The sequence below is a fragment of the Suricata suricatta genome, chromosome 16 (assembly GCF_006229205.1).
Source record: "Suricata suricatta isolate VVHF042 chromosome 16, meerkat_22Aug2017_6uvM2_HiC, whole genome shotgun sequence".
In the NCBI taxonomy this organism is placed as follows: domain Eukaryota; kingdom Metazoa; phylum Chordata; class Mammalia; order Carnivora; family Herpestidae; genus Suricata; species Suricata suricatta.
This window is the reverse complement of record NC_043715.1, coordinates 48,388,560-48,403,737: the sequence shown is the minus strand read 5'-3', so window position 1 is coordinate 48,403,737 and position 15,178 is coordinate 48,388,560. Positions and strand designations below refer to the sequence as shown.

Below are 15,178 nucleotides of genomic sequence, written 5' to 3'. Positions count from 1 at the left end.
GCTCAGGGAGGCGGCCCCGCGAGACACCAGGCGCGGCTGCGCCTCGCCCGGGCCCGGCGGCGCCCCCTCCAGGCCGAAGCCGTTCTCCTTGATGTACTCGTCGATGATCTCTGCGGGAGAAGCAAACACTGGGGGTGACGCTGATTATAAAGGGAAAGGCCTGATGACCCGCCCACCCGCCGCCGCCCTGCGCCGCCCCTCCTTCCCTACTCCATTCATTTCTTCAAAACCTATTTCGTGGGGCGCCCCGGTGGCTCAGTCGGTGGAACTCCCACTTCGGGTGGGGTCATGATCTCACAGTTCATCATGAGTTCGAGCCCCCTGACCGGCTCTGTGCTGACAGCTCAGCACTGGGAGCCTGCTTCGGATTCTGTGTCTCCCTGGCCCTCTCTCTGCCCCTCCCCTGCTCACACCCTGTCTTTCTCTCTCTCAAAAATAAATAAAATATTTAAAAAAAATAAGATAAAATAAAGCATATTTCTTGTGGGCAAAGTGCAGAGGCCTTGGCCCCATACACAAAAAAAGCCCCTACCCCTCCTTGCAAACAGCTTCCCAGTTCTTGGAGCCAGAAACCTGGGGGCCTGCCCGGTTTCTCCTTCTCCTGCACGCTCATGTCCACGCCCCTCTCTAATAGCACCTGAATTCAGGTCTCCATCACCACTCACCTGGATAAAGGTAGGGCCAGGTAACAGGTGTCCCTGCCTCCATCTCACCCGTTTAATAACAGCCGCCCTGCCCCAGCCGGTCCCAGCTCAGCAGCACTAGCATCCAAGTGCTCAGTCAAGCCGCAAGGGTGCACATCTTTGGGGCTGCTCGCCACCCACATCTGTGTCCCGTCCTTGAACTTCTCTGCCTCTTGCCTCAACTACATATTTACACCTCTCCCCACACCCCTGCCTCCATCCTGGTCCACCCTCAGGGTCTCCCCTCTGAACCACTGCTCCTGTTCGCCACCACCTCACTGCCTCCGGCCTCTCTCCCACACACAGCCAGAGGTATCTCATGTCCAATCCTGTCCCCCCTCCCGTGGCCGCCATCTCCCATCCAGCCGAGGTCAGTATCTTCCCAGTATAACCCCACCACCACCTCCACCCAAACTCTACTCATTGCAGAAACACACACACACGCACGCCAAAAACCCACACCCCAGACCCCTCCGGACCCCTGCCCCAGAGCCCTGCATGGACCGGCCCCTGTGGATCTAGGCCTCCCTCCACCCCACTGTTGCCTAGCTCTTTCTTCTTGCTTGCTCCCAGCAAGCCTGCCCTTCTTTGGGAGGCTGTGCTTGCTCCCCATATTGCCTATCTCGTTCGGTCCTCACTGGCTTCTCATCCTTCTGGTCACAAATGTCACCTCTTCAGGAAGGGGTCAATCTACTGTGTGTCTTCCCATCTGTTCCTCTTCGTGTGATTTCCTTCACAGCCCTTAGCCCCATCAGACATGATCCTGTTCATTTATTCCTTTCCCTACTGTCTGCTCCGCTAGAGTGTCAGCTCCAGGAGGGTGGGGACCTTGTTTGGTTTGTGGTTGAGTCCCCAGTGCCCAGAACAGTGCCTGGCACTTGGCAGGTGCTCGATACAACTCGCTGAAAGAATTAACAACAGGCACAGTAATGGTAACATGAAAGGCAGCTGACGTGCAGCGGCGTCTCTAAGTATCAAGTACTGCTAATACCTTGGGAACCTGACCCCTAAAATCCCCTGGCAGTCCTGGAAGGCACGCTGTGACCCTCCCCTTGCCCAACAGCAAGGAAGACCAAGATCCCCCCACTATGAGCTCTTGGGACTCCTCGGCCTCCCCCCAGACCTGTGATACTCACCCAATTCATCTGTGGAAGGAAGAGAAAGAGAGAGAAAAGTGAGGTCCAGAAAGTGGTCAAGACTTTCATCTTTTAAGACAGATTCCCAACCCTATCCCCTCATGGAACCCCCCTCCCTTTCCCCCTTCCTCCATCCTGGGAAACTGGGCTCCGACTCCCTGAGGTACCAAACTTCAGCGCCTGTCTTATCTTTTGGGCTACCCCCTCCCCTTCAGCTCCCAATATCGGAGCCCCAGGGTCAGGGTACCCTCAAGGGCCTTCGAGAAAACATCTATGTCAGGAATTATAAAGCATTGTTGGGGATCCAAGGAAACCAAAGGTCTTATCACTGGGGAAAAAACTCAACATCCAAGATTCTAAATAGCATGTGGGAGTGTCCCCTCCCTAAAGGCCACATAGGGTCCCAGGTTCTACACTGGCTAGTATCTGAAGGTCCAAGGAAGTCGATCCTTCGCCTCCAGGCACCCACCCACACTGCTTCGGGGCCCAGTCCCTCAGCAATGCCCGTCCATCATCCCAGATTCGCCCCCTGAGTGGGGAGTAACAGTAATGCTGGGGAAGCCCTTTGTCACCGCCTCAGGGAAGCTCAGTCCTGAAAGGGGCCGTGGAGGAGCTCAGCCGCACTTCCCATCATTCCCTAGACAGGACGGGGTGGGGGACGGGAAGGCCGGAGGGAGCAAGCCAGCCTGGGCTCACGCCTTGAGGGAGGGCAGTGTGCTGCTGGCCACAGACTTCTCAATACCCGCCCACCTGCTGCCAGACCTGTCCTCCTCCTGCTCCTGCTCCTCCTCCTCTCCCACTCTCGGGAGCGGCTCCTGGCAGCCAGACCTTTGCTCCTCAGAAAGCAGTTTACCTGCTCCCCTTATCTCATGTGATCTGTGAGGTCAGCAAGGTGGGGAGGACACCCCCCCACTTGGCAGATGGGGACACTGAGGAGAGAAGAAGGGACAGGCCAGAGATCACTGGCGGGGCCCAACCTCCATCTCGCAAAACTTTCTTAAGCATCTATGCTGGACGACCTGGGAACCCCAAGATGAGTTCGACTTTGGGCCCTCCAGGAGCTCTCAGGCTACAGGGGGAAACTGAGGCCCAGCTGGACTGCCTCAGCTCAAACCCCTGCTGTGCAGCTTGCTAACTGTGGGGACTTGAGCCCATTACTTAACCCCTTTGGGCCCTTGGTGTCTTCATCTGTAAAATGGACACAGTAATACCTCATTAGGCTGCGGTGAAAATCAAATGAGCTAACACGTGGGAAGCACCGAGAGCGCACGGTCAGAGGCACGACATAAATGCTGACTGCGACTGGATAAAGTGGTGGGAGACCTTCTTTCACGGACTTGGGTAACCCGCTTTCCCTTTCCAGGCCTCGGTCCATCAGTCTCTATATAAGAAGGAGGGGCTGGAAGACGCGCTTTCACAGCATGGGGTGCAGAGTCACCTAGAGGTTGGTCTGAATCCTACCTGTCACTCACTGTGTAGCCTTGGGCAAGTCTCTCAACAGCTCTGAGTCTTCCTCTGAAAAATGAGGCCTGAGCTCCTATCCCAGGTGTGAACATGAGGATTCAGACGGAGGACTCACACTCACACAGGGAAATAAATTGCTTAGCACAGTGTCTGACTGCTCTAGGCCCTCCATAAAGCTTACCTAATAGTATTATTAAAAATCCCCTTTCAGCCAGGAAACACTGGGACCTTCTCCTTATTCAATTCAAACAACACCCTACCCCACCTCAACCTCCCACAGAGACCTGCAGACCATTCAGGGACACCCAAGATGGGCCACATGCCTTTCCTGCCTCAGGGCCTTAGCACAGCCTGCTCTCTACCGGAACGCTCTTCCTCCATTTCTTTGTGTGGCCTCCCCTTCCTCCTTCAGGTCCCTGCTCAAATGTCACTTACTAGGTGGGTCTTGTGTGACCACGCTATCTAAGAGAGCCCCCTGGTCCCTTGCTCCAGTCACTCACAGTGGCATACCCTTGTTTTATCATTTTCATGGCACTGATTAGGATTTGACATGACTTTACATTAAGAGACTCAAACCTGTCTCCTCCTGTGGACTGTGAGCGCCTCAGAGTAGGGAACATGTCTGGCCTGTCGCGAAGGATACTCAGGAACCAGTACGTGTCTAGCCCATTAGAACGAGGGACATTTTCCCTCCCACTCTGTCCTGGCATTTAGGTCCTCACCCTGTTGTTAGAGATCACTGGCCCCGAGGCCTCTTCAGAGCCTTTATCATATTTTACAATCCCACATTTAATTTATTGCGTACATGTCTGCCTCCACATCTAGGGAGGGGACCTGTGAGGCCAGAGTCAGGGCTGTCTCAGTCACTACTGAGTCCCCAGCGCTGCCCAGCACAGGACCAGGTACGGAACAGGCGCTCGGGGAATGTTAACCGAAGAGAGGACGTCACCAGTTACCCTCACTTGAAACCGTAGACCTGGGTCTTGTGCCAGAAAAGCTTCAGCCTTGTTCCCGCCCAGAACCAGTACTCCGGCAGGACCTGTCCCCCGTGCCACGCCCCACTTTTCACGGTTGTCTTAACTCTCAGACCCGTTAGAGAAGCCGACGAGCCTCCTTCACAGCCAGGCCCAATGCTCCAAAGGTCCATGCCAAGATTGTACCTCCAGACCGAGGCCCCGCCCCGGTCCACTAGGGCCACTGAGTTTTCACAATGACAGGACTCAATCCCTGCCCTGGAAATGCCAGAAGATTTTTAGGAGAGAGGATGTTGCCATTTAGCCATGAGTCTGCGTTTTCTTGGGCAGCACTGCACGGGCAGAGGGACCGTCCAGACTAGTGGTTCTCAGCATTTTCTGGGAACTTGCTAGAAATGCAAACTCTCAGGGCTGCTATCCTAGACCTACTGAATCAGACACTCTAGAGGTAGGGCCCGACGATCTGTTTTAACAAGCTCCCTGACACTGATGAACGTAAAGGCTTAAGAATCATGGTTACAGGCTGTCTAACAACAACGACAACAATAATAGTAAAAGCAGTTATCAACGGTTAACACTTACTGAACTCAAAGCCAGACACTGCTTTGAAAGTCTGCCTGTATCAGCTCATTGAATTCTCTCAATTCCCCCGACCAAAAGGGAGGCACTGATATTATGTCCATCTTACAGATGAGGAAAACTGAGGCCCAGAGAGGGGAAGTGATTTGCAGGCATTCACACAGTGAGGAGGTGGTGGATGGCACCAGTGTGTAAGTATTACCCTCTGCACTGCCAGGAGAAATCTCTACGGAGGACTCCTCTTAGAGGATGAATGGGTGGTTAGTTTTACCTGTCCGGCTCCTAATCACCAGAGAGGTAGGGGCATCTGGGGCCCCCTCGACCGTGGAGGGTGGATACAGGTGGTCAGAGCAAAGCTGAGGTGGACCTGGGCGAAACCCCAGACAAGAGGGGTGCCCAGTGCCACCTCCACAGGACGCCCCCCTCCCCCGTCCAGAGCGCGCAGGCAGGCCGGAACTGTGCAGGGCTGCTCACCCGTGGTCCTGGAAACGGCGAGCGAGAGCGAGGAGAGGTCAGTGGACCCTGCAGGGAGGGAGGCATGTCTCAGGAGATCATGTAGATGCTGTGGGAGGGCCAGAGAATCTCCCAGGCCCCATCCCATTCCTCTCCTGGCCCCGCCCCCTTGGATCACGCCCCCTCTCCCTTACTGCCGGCAGGGTCTGGCCTTCCTTCCTTCTCCAACTTAAGGACTTATTCCCCAGTTTCTGTCATTCTCCCCACCCTTCGCCACTCTCAGGCCGGCTCCTTCACTTTCTTAAGGGCGGGCCTGGAAGAGCCCTTAACCGCAGTAGGAAAGCCCCCGCTCCGTCCTTTCGCTCCTTCACTTTTTCAGGGTCATCCAGTCCCCTTTTCCCTCTCAGACCCTGCCACTTCTCTTCAGAGGCAGGCCCCGCCCCTCTTTCTTCTCCGAGTCAGGCCCCGCCCTCCTTTTTTCGGAACAGGACCACCCCCTTTTTGCTGGCAGTCAGGCCCCGCCCCCTTACTCTGAGAAGACCCTGCTTCCTTCTTAGACTTAGGCTCCGCCCCCTCCTTGCCCTCAGTCAGGCCCCGCCCCCTTCGGTGAGCGAGGACCCTCATTTTCGCCCTCTCTGAGTCTGTCCACGCCCCCGCTTCGCAGGACCAGCTCCCGCTCCGCCTTCTCCGAGTCTGGCCCCGCCCCCCGCTTTGCCTCAGGGTCAGGCCCCGCCCCCTTCTCACTCCGTAGTGGGACACCTCCCTCTTACCTTGGGCTGGACCCCGTCACTATCCTCTGCCTCCTTCCTTCCCTTTAATACAGGGTCCCCGGAACCCTCAACCTCGACCCCCCAAGCCTCTAGAGTCCTGTAGGAACCCCCAGACTACTCCAGGACCCCTCAGAACCCCTGCATCTCCAGTCCCGCCCCAGACTCCTCTCCTGAGCCCTGGTCCCTCTTACCCAAGGCCCCCAGCTCCGGCGCAGCGGACGGTCTGGCGACGCGGCGACTCGGCATGGCCCGACCAGTGGGGACGGACGGCCCGTAGGCCGGCCCAGATCAAAATACACACGCGGGCAGGCCGGGCGGCCAGAAGGCACGGTCCGGAGGAAGACCGCGGGTCGGGCGAGCGGCGCAGGGGTTGGGGCCGCAGGCCGGGCTGGACGCGCGGCGCCCGGGGCTGCGGGGGGCGCCGGGCCGGGCCGGGCGGGCGGCGGGCGGGGGCGGGGCGGCGGAATTCCCCGGCGCCGCCGGCCTGCGCGCCCATTGGCCTGCACCCCATCGTGACGTCACGCTAGGGGAACGGGAAAACCCCCACGCGTCACGTGGCCGCGGGGGCGGGGCCGGCCGGGAAGAGGAGGCTGGGCGCACGGGAGGGGCTGGGTCAGCACCGCTGCCCAATGCTCTGGCGGAGACAACTGAGGCTTGCCTGGGACCACTCACGTCCTACCCCGGGAGCAAGTCGGGAAACTGAGGCCCGTGCCCCAGGTCTGCTAGCGTGAGCTGAACCTGCTGCTTCTGGCTCTAAGGGAAGCTTCGGGATCAGGAGGTTGCCAGGGCTCTGGCTGCCATTGGTAGTAACGATCTTTATGAAAACCTCTGCAGCCTTTCTATGCCTCAGTTTCTTCAAGAGTAAATTGGGATCAAAGATTCTTAAACATTTGAATCTAGAATGCCAGTTTTAGGATGTGTCTGTCTTGTTTCTTGCTCTAACTCCAGCGTCTAGAACAGCCCTTGGAACACAGTAGGTGTCCAATAAATGTTTATTGCATGGATGCATGTTTTATTTTGTCCATTGCCCCTTCAGGTTTCCTAATAACCCAGAACACTTTCACCTCGGAGGCTCAGCAACTCATTGTGGGCAGGGAAACCGCGGAGCCCCCAGTGTATGCACTGAGCTGTGTGCCTGACCCCTGAGCAAAGGGCTGACCTGGAGGGATGCCTCACAACCTGCACCAGCCTCAGAGGCATGTGGTCAGTTTACCACTACTGCAGAGAGGGAGACTGAGGCTCAAACAGGGGCAGCTATTTGGTTAGGTCACATTCCTAGGCCTTCCCTGTTTGTCCCTGAGAATGACTGGTTGACCATGACGTCCTCTCTTGCCAGGGTTTGGCATCCTGTGCCCGCTCATGTCAGATTCCCACCCCTTCTCTCCCTCTCCATTACCCTTGCGGACTCATTGATTCATTCGACATACACTTACTGAGTCCCTGCTGTGTGCCAGGGCCTGCCCCGGGGACCAAGGTCACAGCACTCACCATGCCAGGCCTCCGCATGGGACGCGGGATAGGGTAGACAGCAGTCTCGACGTGTGGCCCTCGGGCCTTCAGGTGATACGGGTAACTGAAGCCCAAGTGTTGCCGTGGAGGAAGGTATCAAGCAAACCTTTTCCACAAAAACAGCCAAAGACAGCACAGAAGCAATGAGCACGGCCCGGTCCCAACAAAACATTGTTTTATGGGCTTCGAAACTTGGGGTTTGTGTAACTCTCATGTGAAATGCAGTATTTTTCTTGAGATTTTTTTCCCCAACTGCTTAAAAATGTACAAATCACGAAAACACTGGAAAAGGCTGGATTTGGCCTGGGAGGCTGCAGCCTGCATTTGACAAGAGCGTTGGAAGAGAGGTTATGACTCAAGGGTCCAGAATCAGGCTGTTGGGGTTCAAATCAAGGTCTGCCACTTACCAGCAATGTGACCTCAGGCAACTGACTTTGTCTAGGAGCCTCGGTTTCCCCATCTGTAAAATGGGTCTTATAATAGGATGGCTGTCGGGATTAATAAGATACTGAAGATAGTTGACACTTGCAGATAGCTCTCATATGCGCTAGCACCGTCCCAACAGATGGACAGAGCGAGGAAGATGAGAACTAAAAGCCCCTCTCATCATGGAACTGAAAACAAAGGTGGGGGAGGACAGATGGAGAACTAGATGAGCAGGGCATCTGGGGGGCTCAGTCAGTTCAGTAGACCACTCTTGATTGGGGCTCAGGTCATGATCCCAAGGGGCGTGGGATCAAGCTCTGTGTCAGGCTCAGTGCTGAGCATGGAGCCTGCTTAACATTCTGTCTCTGTCTCTTCCTCTGCCCCTTTCCCCTGCTTGTGCTCTTGCTCTCTAAAATAGAAAATAAGGGGCGCCTGGGTGGCTCAGTCGGTTAAGCGGCTGGCTTCGGCTCAGGTCATGATCTCACAGTTTGTGGGTTCGAGCCCCGCGTCGGCTCTGTGCTGACAGCTCAGAGCCTGGAGCCTGCTTCGGATTCTGTGTCTCCCTCTCTCTCTCTGACCCTCCCCTGCTCATGCTGTCTCTCTCTGTCTCTCAAAAATAAATAAAAGACATTAAAAAATAAATAAAATAGAAAATAAAAATAAAATAGATAAGTAAATGCAAATCTAGTGATGATGGTGGCATTACGGAATAAAGCGGGATATATGGATTGAGTTTGGAGGGTACTGTTTGGGTTAGGAAGTTCAGGGAAGGTCTGAGATGACATTTGAGCAGAGAGTCGAAATGGTGAAGGATCTTTGTGGCTGTATAGGGAAGTGTTTGAGGCGGAGTGCTCAGCAAGTGCAAAGGCCCTGAGGTGGGAACATGCATGGCATGTTCAAGGAACAAGGAGGCTGGGGTGACCGCTGGAGAAGCAATGAGAATGAGGGTCAATGTGGCCTGTCAAGTGATGGAGACATTGAGTAGCATTAAATTTAATAGATGAAGCAAACTGCATACAAACCTTAGACTTGAGTTTGGCTTGTGATAAGAAACATTAAATAGTGGCTCCTATAACAGGACTAAGAGCCCACTTGGTTCTCCTCCCCACCCACCCCACCCCTGCCCCTTGTAAACGTCAGGCCTAACTGGTTTTTGGGTGAATAACTGAAAGCACAGGTCAGAAATCCTCAGGGCTCAGGGCTTCTGCTGGGCTCTGAGCACCCCGAGGGCAGACCTGGGGCTGTGTAAGCAGGACCCTGTCCCCACCCCCCAGCTCAGCACCCCGTGCAAGGGAGGCGCTCAGGAAAGATCTGTGGACTGACCGCATGTCCGGCTGTCCCCCAGTGTGTTAATGCCAGCCCCGCCAAGGTCCACTGTTCTGGATGTGTACGTCTGTGGAAGTCAGGGCTGCAAAACATGTGCTGGGCAAGCATTCCCACAGACAGAGCAGTGACCAGGACAGCCCTGGCTCTGGACTCACAAGGCTCAGTCCAGTGGAGAATAACCTGTCCCCAGACAGTGATGACCCAGAGTGGGCAGGGCTGGGGTATGAGAGCCCAGGGAGCTGGGGGTCCTGGATTAGGAGGTCAGGGAGGGCTTCCTGGAGGAAGAGATACTGGAACTGCAATGTGGGGGATGCCTGGGGTAAGATAAAGAGTTGTGTGCCTGAGGGAATGTAAGGAAAGAGCAGGGTCTAGAGCCAGAAGACAGACCATGGCAAGTTAAAGCAAGGGTGACAAGGGGCGCCTGGCTGGTCCAGTCAGTCAGTAGGTGGAGCGTGCAACGGGGGGTTGTGAGTTCAATCACACTGGGTGTAGAGATGACTTGAAAATACAATCTTAAAAAAAACAAAAATATAAAAAGCGAGATGAGGCTATGGGGGTTAAGTCCTGTCCCCTCAAGGTCTCGTTGACTAGTTATGGGCCTGGGCGCTTCTCCCCAAGCATACTGGGCACGACGGCGGGTTCTGAGCAGGGGACAGGCAGGCCCAGGTCTGAGCCTTGGGAAGCCCTCTGGCTGCCGCGTGAGGGGAACGGGAGGGGCAGGGACAGAACAGGGAACAGCCTGGAGCCGGTGGTCTCAGAGGCAGTGAAGACGTGGGACTCAGTGCAGGGGGTACGGCCGCTGGGTCCTGCCAAAGGCTTGGGCATGTGCCTGTGGGGGGCGGTGAGGCCAGGGGGCCTGAGCGCCTGGAAGTGTGGGGCAGAAGCCCAGCAGAGGGCTTCGGCCTTCCTCCCAGCCTGGCAACCCTGGGATGGCGCAGGGCAGGGCAGGGAGTGCTGTGGGTCTGTGGCTGCCGGGGGCGTGGGGGAGCCCACTGCCCACATGCGCACACTTCCGGGGACCTCACGGACCCCTGCCTGGCTCCGCAGGGAGGCTGGCGGTGCAGCCCCGTGTGGCCTCGGCCCCAGGCCTCCTCTCCCAGTGTTGATGCAGTCACCCCCCAAAACAGCAAATCTGGAAGTGTGGGGTCCCAACGCTTCAGAGTGCAGAACTCCTGGAGTTCTAGAGTCCGAGTCTGTAACGTAGGTTGACAGGCCCACACCAGGCGCTTGGGAAAACGTCTTGGCCAGGTCCTCGGGGCATAGGTCACCTCAACAGCTACGGAGCACGGCAGCCAGGGACACCACCTGAGTGAGGACTCACCCCGGTACCTCTACCAGGACCCGGGCAGGGAGAGCTCACAGGCCCGGGGACGTGAGGGGACTCCTGAATGAGGAGGCCTGGCGGGGAATCACTCAGGAGGTGGCCTCTGTGGCTGGCCTGCCTGGCAGCCTGAGGTCAGGAGACCACCAGAGGGCACAGCCAGATGCAAGCTCGTGGGGGAGGACACAGGTGCCGTAAGGGCACAGCAAGCAGCTTCCCCGCCTGTGAAATGGGGAGTTACGCAAGCCCCTTGCAGGGCTGCTGGGAGGGGGAGAAGGGGGAGGAAGCGCCGGCCGTGGGGCTCGCTGTGTCCCACTTTGCTGTGCCCTGTGCTCCACAGGGCTCCCTCATGCCCCGGCGGGGCTGCCCTTGGAGGCAGCAGAGGAAGGCAGGCACGAGGGGGGATCGCTGAGTTTAAGTTAAACACCCATATGAATTTATTAAATCCAGACTGTGTTAAAGGGCGGCGGTCTGGGAGGAGGGGCATGGCCGGGGGACAAGGGACAAGATGACGGATGGCCGCAGGCATCCCACAGAGGGGCCCCAGCCGCACCCTCCCCTGCTGGGGCACCCCCCTGGGCAGCGCCGCGTCAGCTTCACCATGATTCCCAATGGTGCTGGGCTGGCAGGGTGAGATGGCTAGAAACACAGAGGGACATACAGACAGACGGCGCCTCCACAAACAGCGTGCCCCGGCCGGCCCTGGCCCCTGCAACACACGCCGGGCTCCGGCCCGAGGGGGGCCTCCCGCCGCCCTGGCCCCATCTGTCCAAGGAAAGGGCGACAAGGAGGGGAGGCAAGGGGGCCGGGGCCGCGGGGATGGTGGTCACCAGGAGCCGGAGCGGAAGAGGAGGACTGGGGGCGGCTAATCCCTTTTCTTGTCCTCTGCTGGCTTTGGAGGGGCTTCCTGGGGCTCGGTGGCAGAGCTGGCCCCCTGGGTGGGCTTGGCGGGCGGGGGTGTGGAGGCCTCCTCCCTGGCGGTGGCAGCGGCAGCGGTGGTAGTGGCAGGGGCCGGGGTGGGTGGGGGCGGGAGGGCCCCTGCTGCCGTTGGCGCCTCACCACTCATGCCAAACTCATTCACCCGCGTGGGGTCGACGCGGTAGATCCACCGTTGGTAGAGGTAGATGAAGAAGACCACATCTGGGGGGTGAGGGGGTGGCGTGAGGGGGGCCTGGCACCCCTCAGACCAGGCCCCCCCCCACGTGCCGGCTCTGGCGGCGCCCGCCCACTGGACCTCACCGTCCCGCAAGCAGCCGATCCGATACATGACAGGCATCTTGATGACAAAGGCAAACAGGTCGTCAATGAAGGTGTTGAGGGCCTTGTAGGTGAGCATGCGCCAGGGCAGGTGTGCCACGGACTTGAGCTTGTAGTTGATGAAGAGCTGGGGCGTCATGGTGATGAAGCCTGCGGGGACGGGGAAAGGGACGCCCGTGAGCAGACGATGGGGCGTCCTGACCCCCGACCTTTCGGGTCACATCTCCAGTCCTGCCTCCGCATTCCGCTCCTGCCACCCCGCCTCACCACTCACATGCCCAGACACATCTCCCTAAGGCGCCCTCACCCTGCCCCGGGGCAGCTTGCAGGCCTCGGTTTACCCGTCATCCCCGTAGAGGTCTCCCCAAGCCCCTTTTACGTCAGCCCCTCTGGGGCACCTCCCTGGTGCCCCAGCTCGCTCGCCCGTTGGCCTAGTTACTCTAAGGGGGACCCTGGGGACACGGACATACTGAAAGATCCTGTGCGTGGCCTCCCAGAAGTCCTCACTGACCCCCACGCCAGACCAGGCACCCCTCAGGGATTCTCGCGTGCCTCCCTCCCCCGGGTTGTCCCTGTCCCTGGAGAAGTCCCCGCACACTGGGCTGGGTGCGCGCCGCGGGCGCTCACCGAAGGTCAGCAGGAAGCCGTAGAGCATGCTGAGGACCCACGAGTACCAGCCCTTGTGCTCCAGGTACAGGAGGCTGTAGACGGCGTAGCAGCCCAGGAGTGGGAAGAGGATCCACGACAGGTACCGGAACGCCATCTGCGGGGCGCAGGGCAGGGCTGGCACCCAGCTCCCCGCCCTCACCCACCCACACCTGGTCCGGCAGGCCAGGCCGGGGGAATTTCCAGGCGGCCCTGGGAACTCTGGACTCAGATAGGAAGTATGCATGGCAGACATGGAACACCGGAGGGTGGGACACCGGCCATAAAGAAGGGCGCCGTCAGTTGGTAGGCAGAGGCCCGACCCCCCACCCGCTGCCCGTCTCCGGGGTCCCCTGGAGGCGTGTGGGTGCTTGGAGACCCTCTCCGGGGCCCACGGTGGACGACACTCACATCGTCATATACTTTGGTAGAGGACTCGATGTACGTGGACTTGTCTTTGAAGGTCGGGCGGGGGAAGAGTCCTGCCACCTTGTGCTCCCGGTCCAGCTGCAGACGGGGAGGGGAGGGAGGCCGTGGTCGGCAACCACGCTGGCCCCCACCCCCACCCTTCCTCACTGTTCCCAGTTCCCCTGTCCCACGTGTGACCCAAAAATTCCCCTGGTGCGAAAATCCCCTTGGTCCTGGGAGTGCACAGGCACTGGGAAACCCCCAGGGGCCAGCTCCAGGGTCCGGCCAGCGCAGACAACCACCCTTCCCAGTCCTGGTGGGCCCCAGAAGAATGCAGTGGCCCAGCCTTACCCGGACGTCCATGACCTTGGTGATCTTCCAGAGGTCGATGAGGACCCCGATGAAGACGCTGACCTGGACCACGAAGTTGGTCTCGTTGTCCAGGATGTAGAGAAGGACCACGAAAGACTGGAAAACGCCGAAGAAGACGGAGCGCACCGACAGGCCCTCCAGAGACTGCCGGCTGTTCCAAAACTGGATGTCTGCGCACAAAAGTTGGGGGGAAGCCAAGGGGTTGCAGAGCCTCCAAGTCCCTCCTGCAGCTCCCTCAGGCCTCATCCCCAGACCCTCAACATGTCGGAGCGGTGCCGGCTCGGCCGAGGGGAGGGGCGCACATCACCCTCCACTCCCCGTAAAGTCTCTGCCAAAGTGGCAGACAGGCAGGACCTCTGTGGTCCTTAAATCGACCACCTCCTCGCACCCAGGGTGCAGTCTGATGGGGACGGTGACCACTGCCATAGGCCAGGTGCTAAGGCTGGCCAGGGGAGCCACATTCCTCAGGCCGCATGGCCTGGCCGGGCCGAATCTGGACGGAAGCTGGGTCTGCATGACACCAGACCTAGGCTGTCCACCCTGGTGCCACGCTACATACCCTGGGCAGGAAGCTCTGGGACACACACTTCAAGATGGGCTCCTCCGGCCCACTGCCCTTAAACCCTGGGGGACCTCAGACACACCTGGGGTGTAGACGAGGGCCTGGGCCCTGGTCTTCAACCCCAGCTCCTTCGAGTGCTCCGCAGACCCCACCCACAGGGCCAGGCCAGCCCCTCCCTGGGCCCTGGCCTCCCAGGGGCCACAGTGAGCAGGAGCAGGGCTCCCCCCGCAGCCCAGGGAGCTGACCCGCCACAGTGCCCGTCCCACAGAAGCAGAGCCAGGCCCAGGCCCACTCGGGGCTGGCTCCACATCAGCATGCAAGGCCGGCTGCCCTGCTCTGGCATGCTCGCCTGGCCCCCATCAGATGCCGGGGACACTCACAGAATCCCCCCAGGCCTGACCGGGAAGAGCGGGTGTGGAGATGGGGCCTGTTGGGAGGCGGGTGGATCTGAGTCCCACCTCAGACCAGGGAGGCGACCAGCATGAGGAGTAAAGGCGCCCAGGGCCCACCCCCTGCTGAGTGGCCTTGGGCGAGGGGCCGTGCCCTCTGTGCCCGCATCTCCCAGGAGGAAGAGGGACCCGAGGCGGCCAGCTGGGAGTCAGCAGGAAGTCTGTGGGCCAGGGTGTGCCCAGGCCCGGCTACCAGTGTTGCCACCACCTTCTGTCCAATTTGGAAGTTACAAACTTCTAGAAGGTAACTCTCGGTCACGGCTGTACTGTCTCAATGATGCTAATGCCCATGACTGCTGCTTGGGTAGGCTATGGGGCAGCAGGCCCCCCCAGACTACAGCTCTCTGGGGAGGAGGAAGGGACCCCCAGGGCTTAGAGGACAAAGCAATGCTGGAGCCCCTGCCTGGGTCCAAACTCTGGCTCTGTCACATGGCAGCTGTGTGATTATGGCCAAGTTACTTAGCCTCCCTGAGCCCCCACCTACCTACTCCTACACACAGAGCTGACGACAGGCTTCCTGGTGGGGCTGGGGCCGTGGAGACTCAGCAGGCTGGACGGTGAGGGCACTAAGAACAGTGCCTGGCACCTGGCCTGTCCTCCCTGAAATGCTGGCCATCAGCCTTTTTGGCCTTTGGAACCTACGGGCCTTCTGGGGACAGGGCTGCTGCCTTGCCACCGAGGTGGGCCCCATCTACGCAGCCTTGAGGGGCCTCCCCCAGGGAAGAGAGGCTGTACAGGGTCGCAGGAGCAACCCTGGGGCTTCCCTGCTCCCGGCCCTGGAGTTCCCCAGCCCCCTGGTGGTGCCGGCCTGGCTTCTTCCGGCACAGCACGCCAGCTCCTTCCC

At 58.9% G+C, this 15,178-nt stretch overlaps 2 protein-coding genes across 2 annotated transcripts in view; both read right to left on the bottom strand.

Annotated features, from left to right (window-relative positions):
• RELB (RELB proto-oncogene, NF-kB subunit) overlaps positions 1-9,322 on the bottom strand; it is a 31,503-nt gene extending 22,181 nt beyond the window's left edge. The window contains 5 exon segments of the mRNA XM_029924312.1: positions 2-110; positions 1,820-1,828; positions 5,311-5,358; positions 6,251-6,582; positions 9,318-9,322. Of these exon segments, the coding sequence (XP_029780172.1) occupies positions 2-110; positions 1,820-1,828; positions 5,311-5,358; positions 6,251-6,582; positions 9,318-9,322 (503 nt within the window).
• Positions 9,323-11,054: 1,732 nt separating this feature from the next.
• Positions 11,055-15,178, bottom strand: part of CLPTM1 (CLPTM1 regulator of GABA type A receptor forward trafficking) — a 28,694-nt gene continuing 24,570 nt past the window's right edge. The window contains exons 10-14 of the mRNA XM_029925138.1: positions 13,303-13,493; positions 12,955-13,050; positions 12,526-12,661; positions 11,881-12,048; positions 11,055-11,781 (exon numbers count right to left, since the gene is read on the bottom strand). Coding sequence (XP_029780998.1) covers positions 11,507-11,781; positions 11,881-12,048; positions 12,526-12,661; positions 12,955-13,050; positions 13,303-13,493 — 866 coding nt within the window. The 3' untranslated portion in view covers positions 11,055-11,506. The remainder of the gene's footprint in view (positions 11,782-11,880; positions 12,049-12,525; positions 12,662-12,954; positions 13,051-13,302; positions 13,494-15,178) is intronic.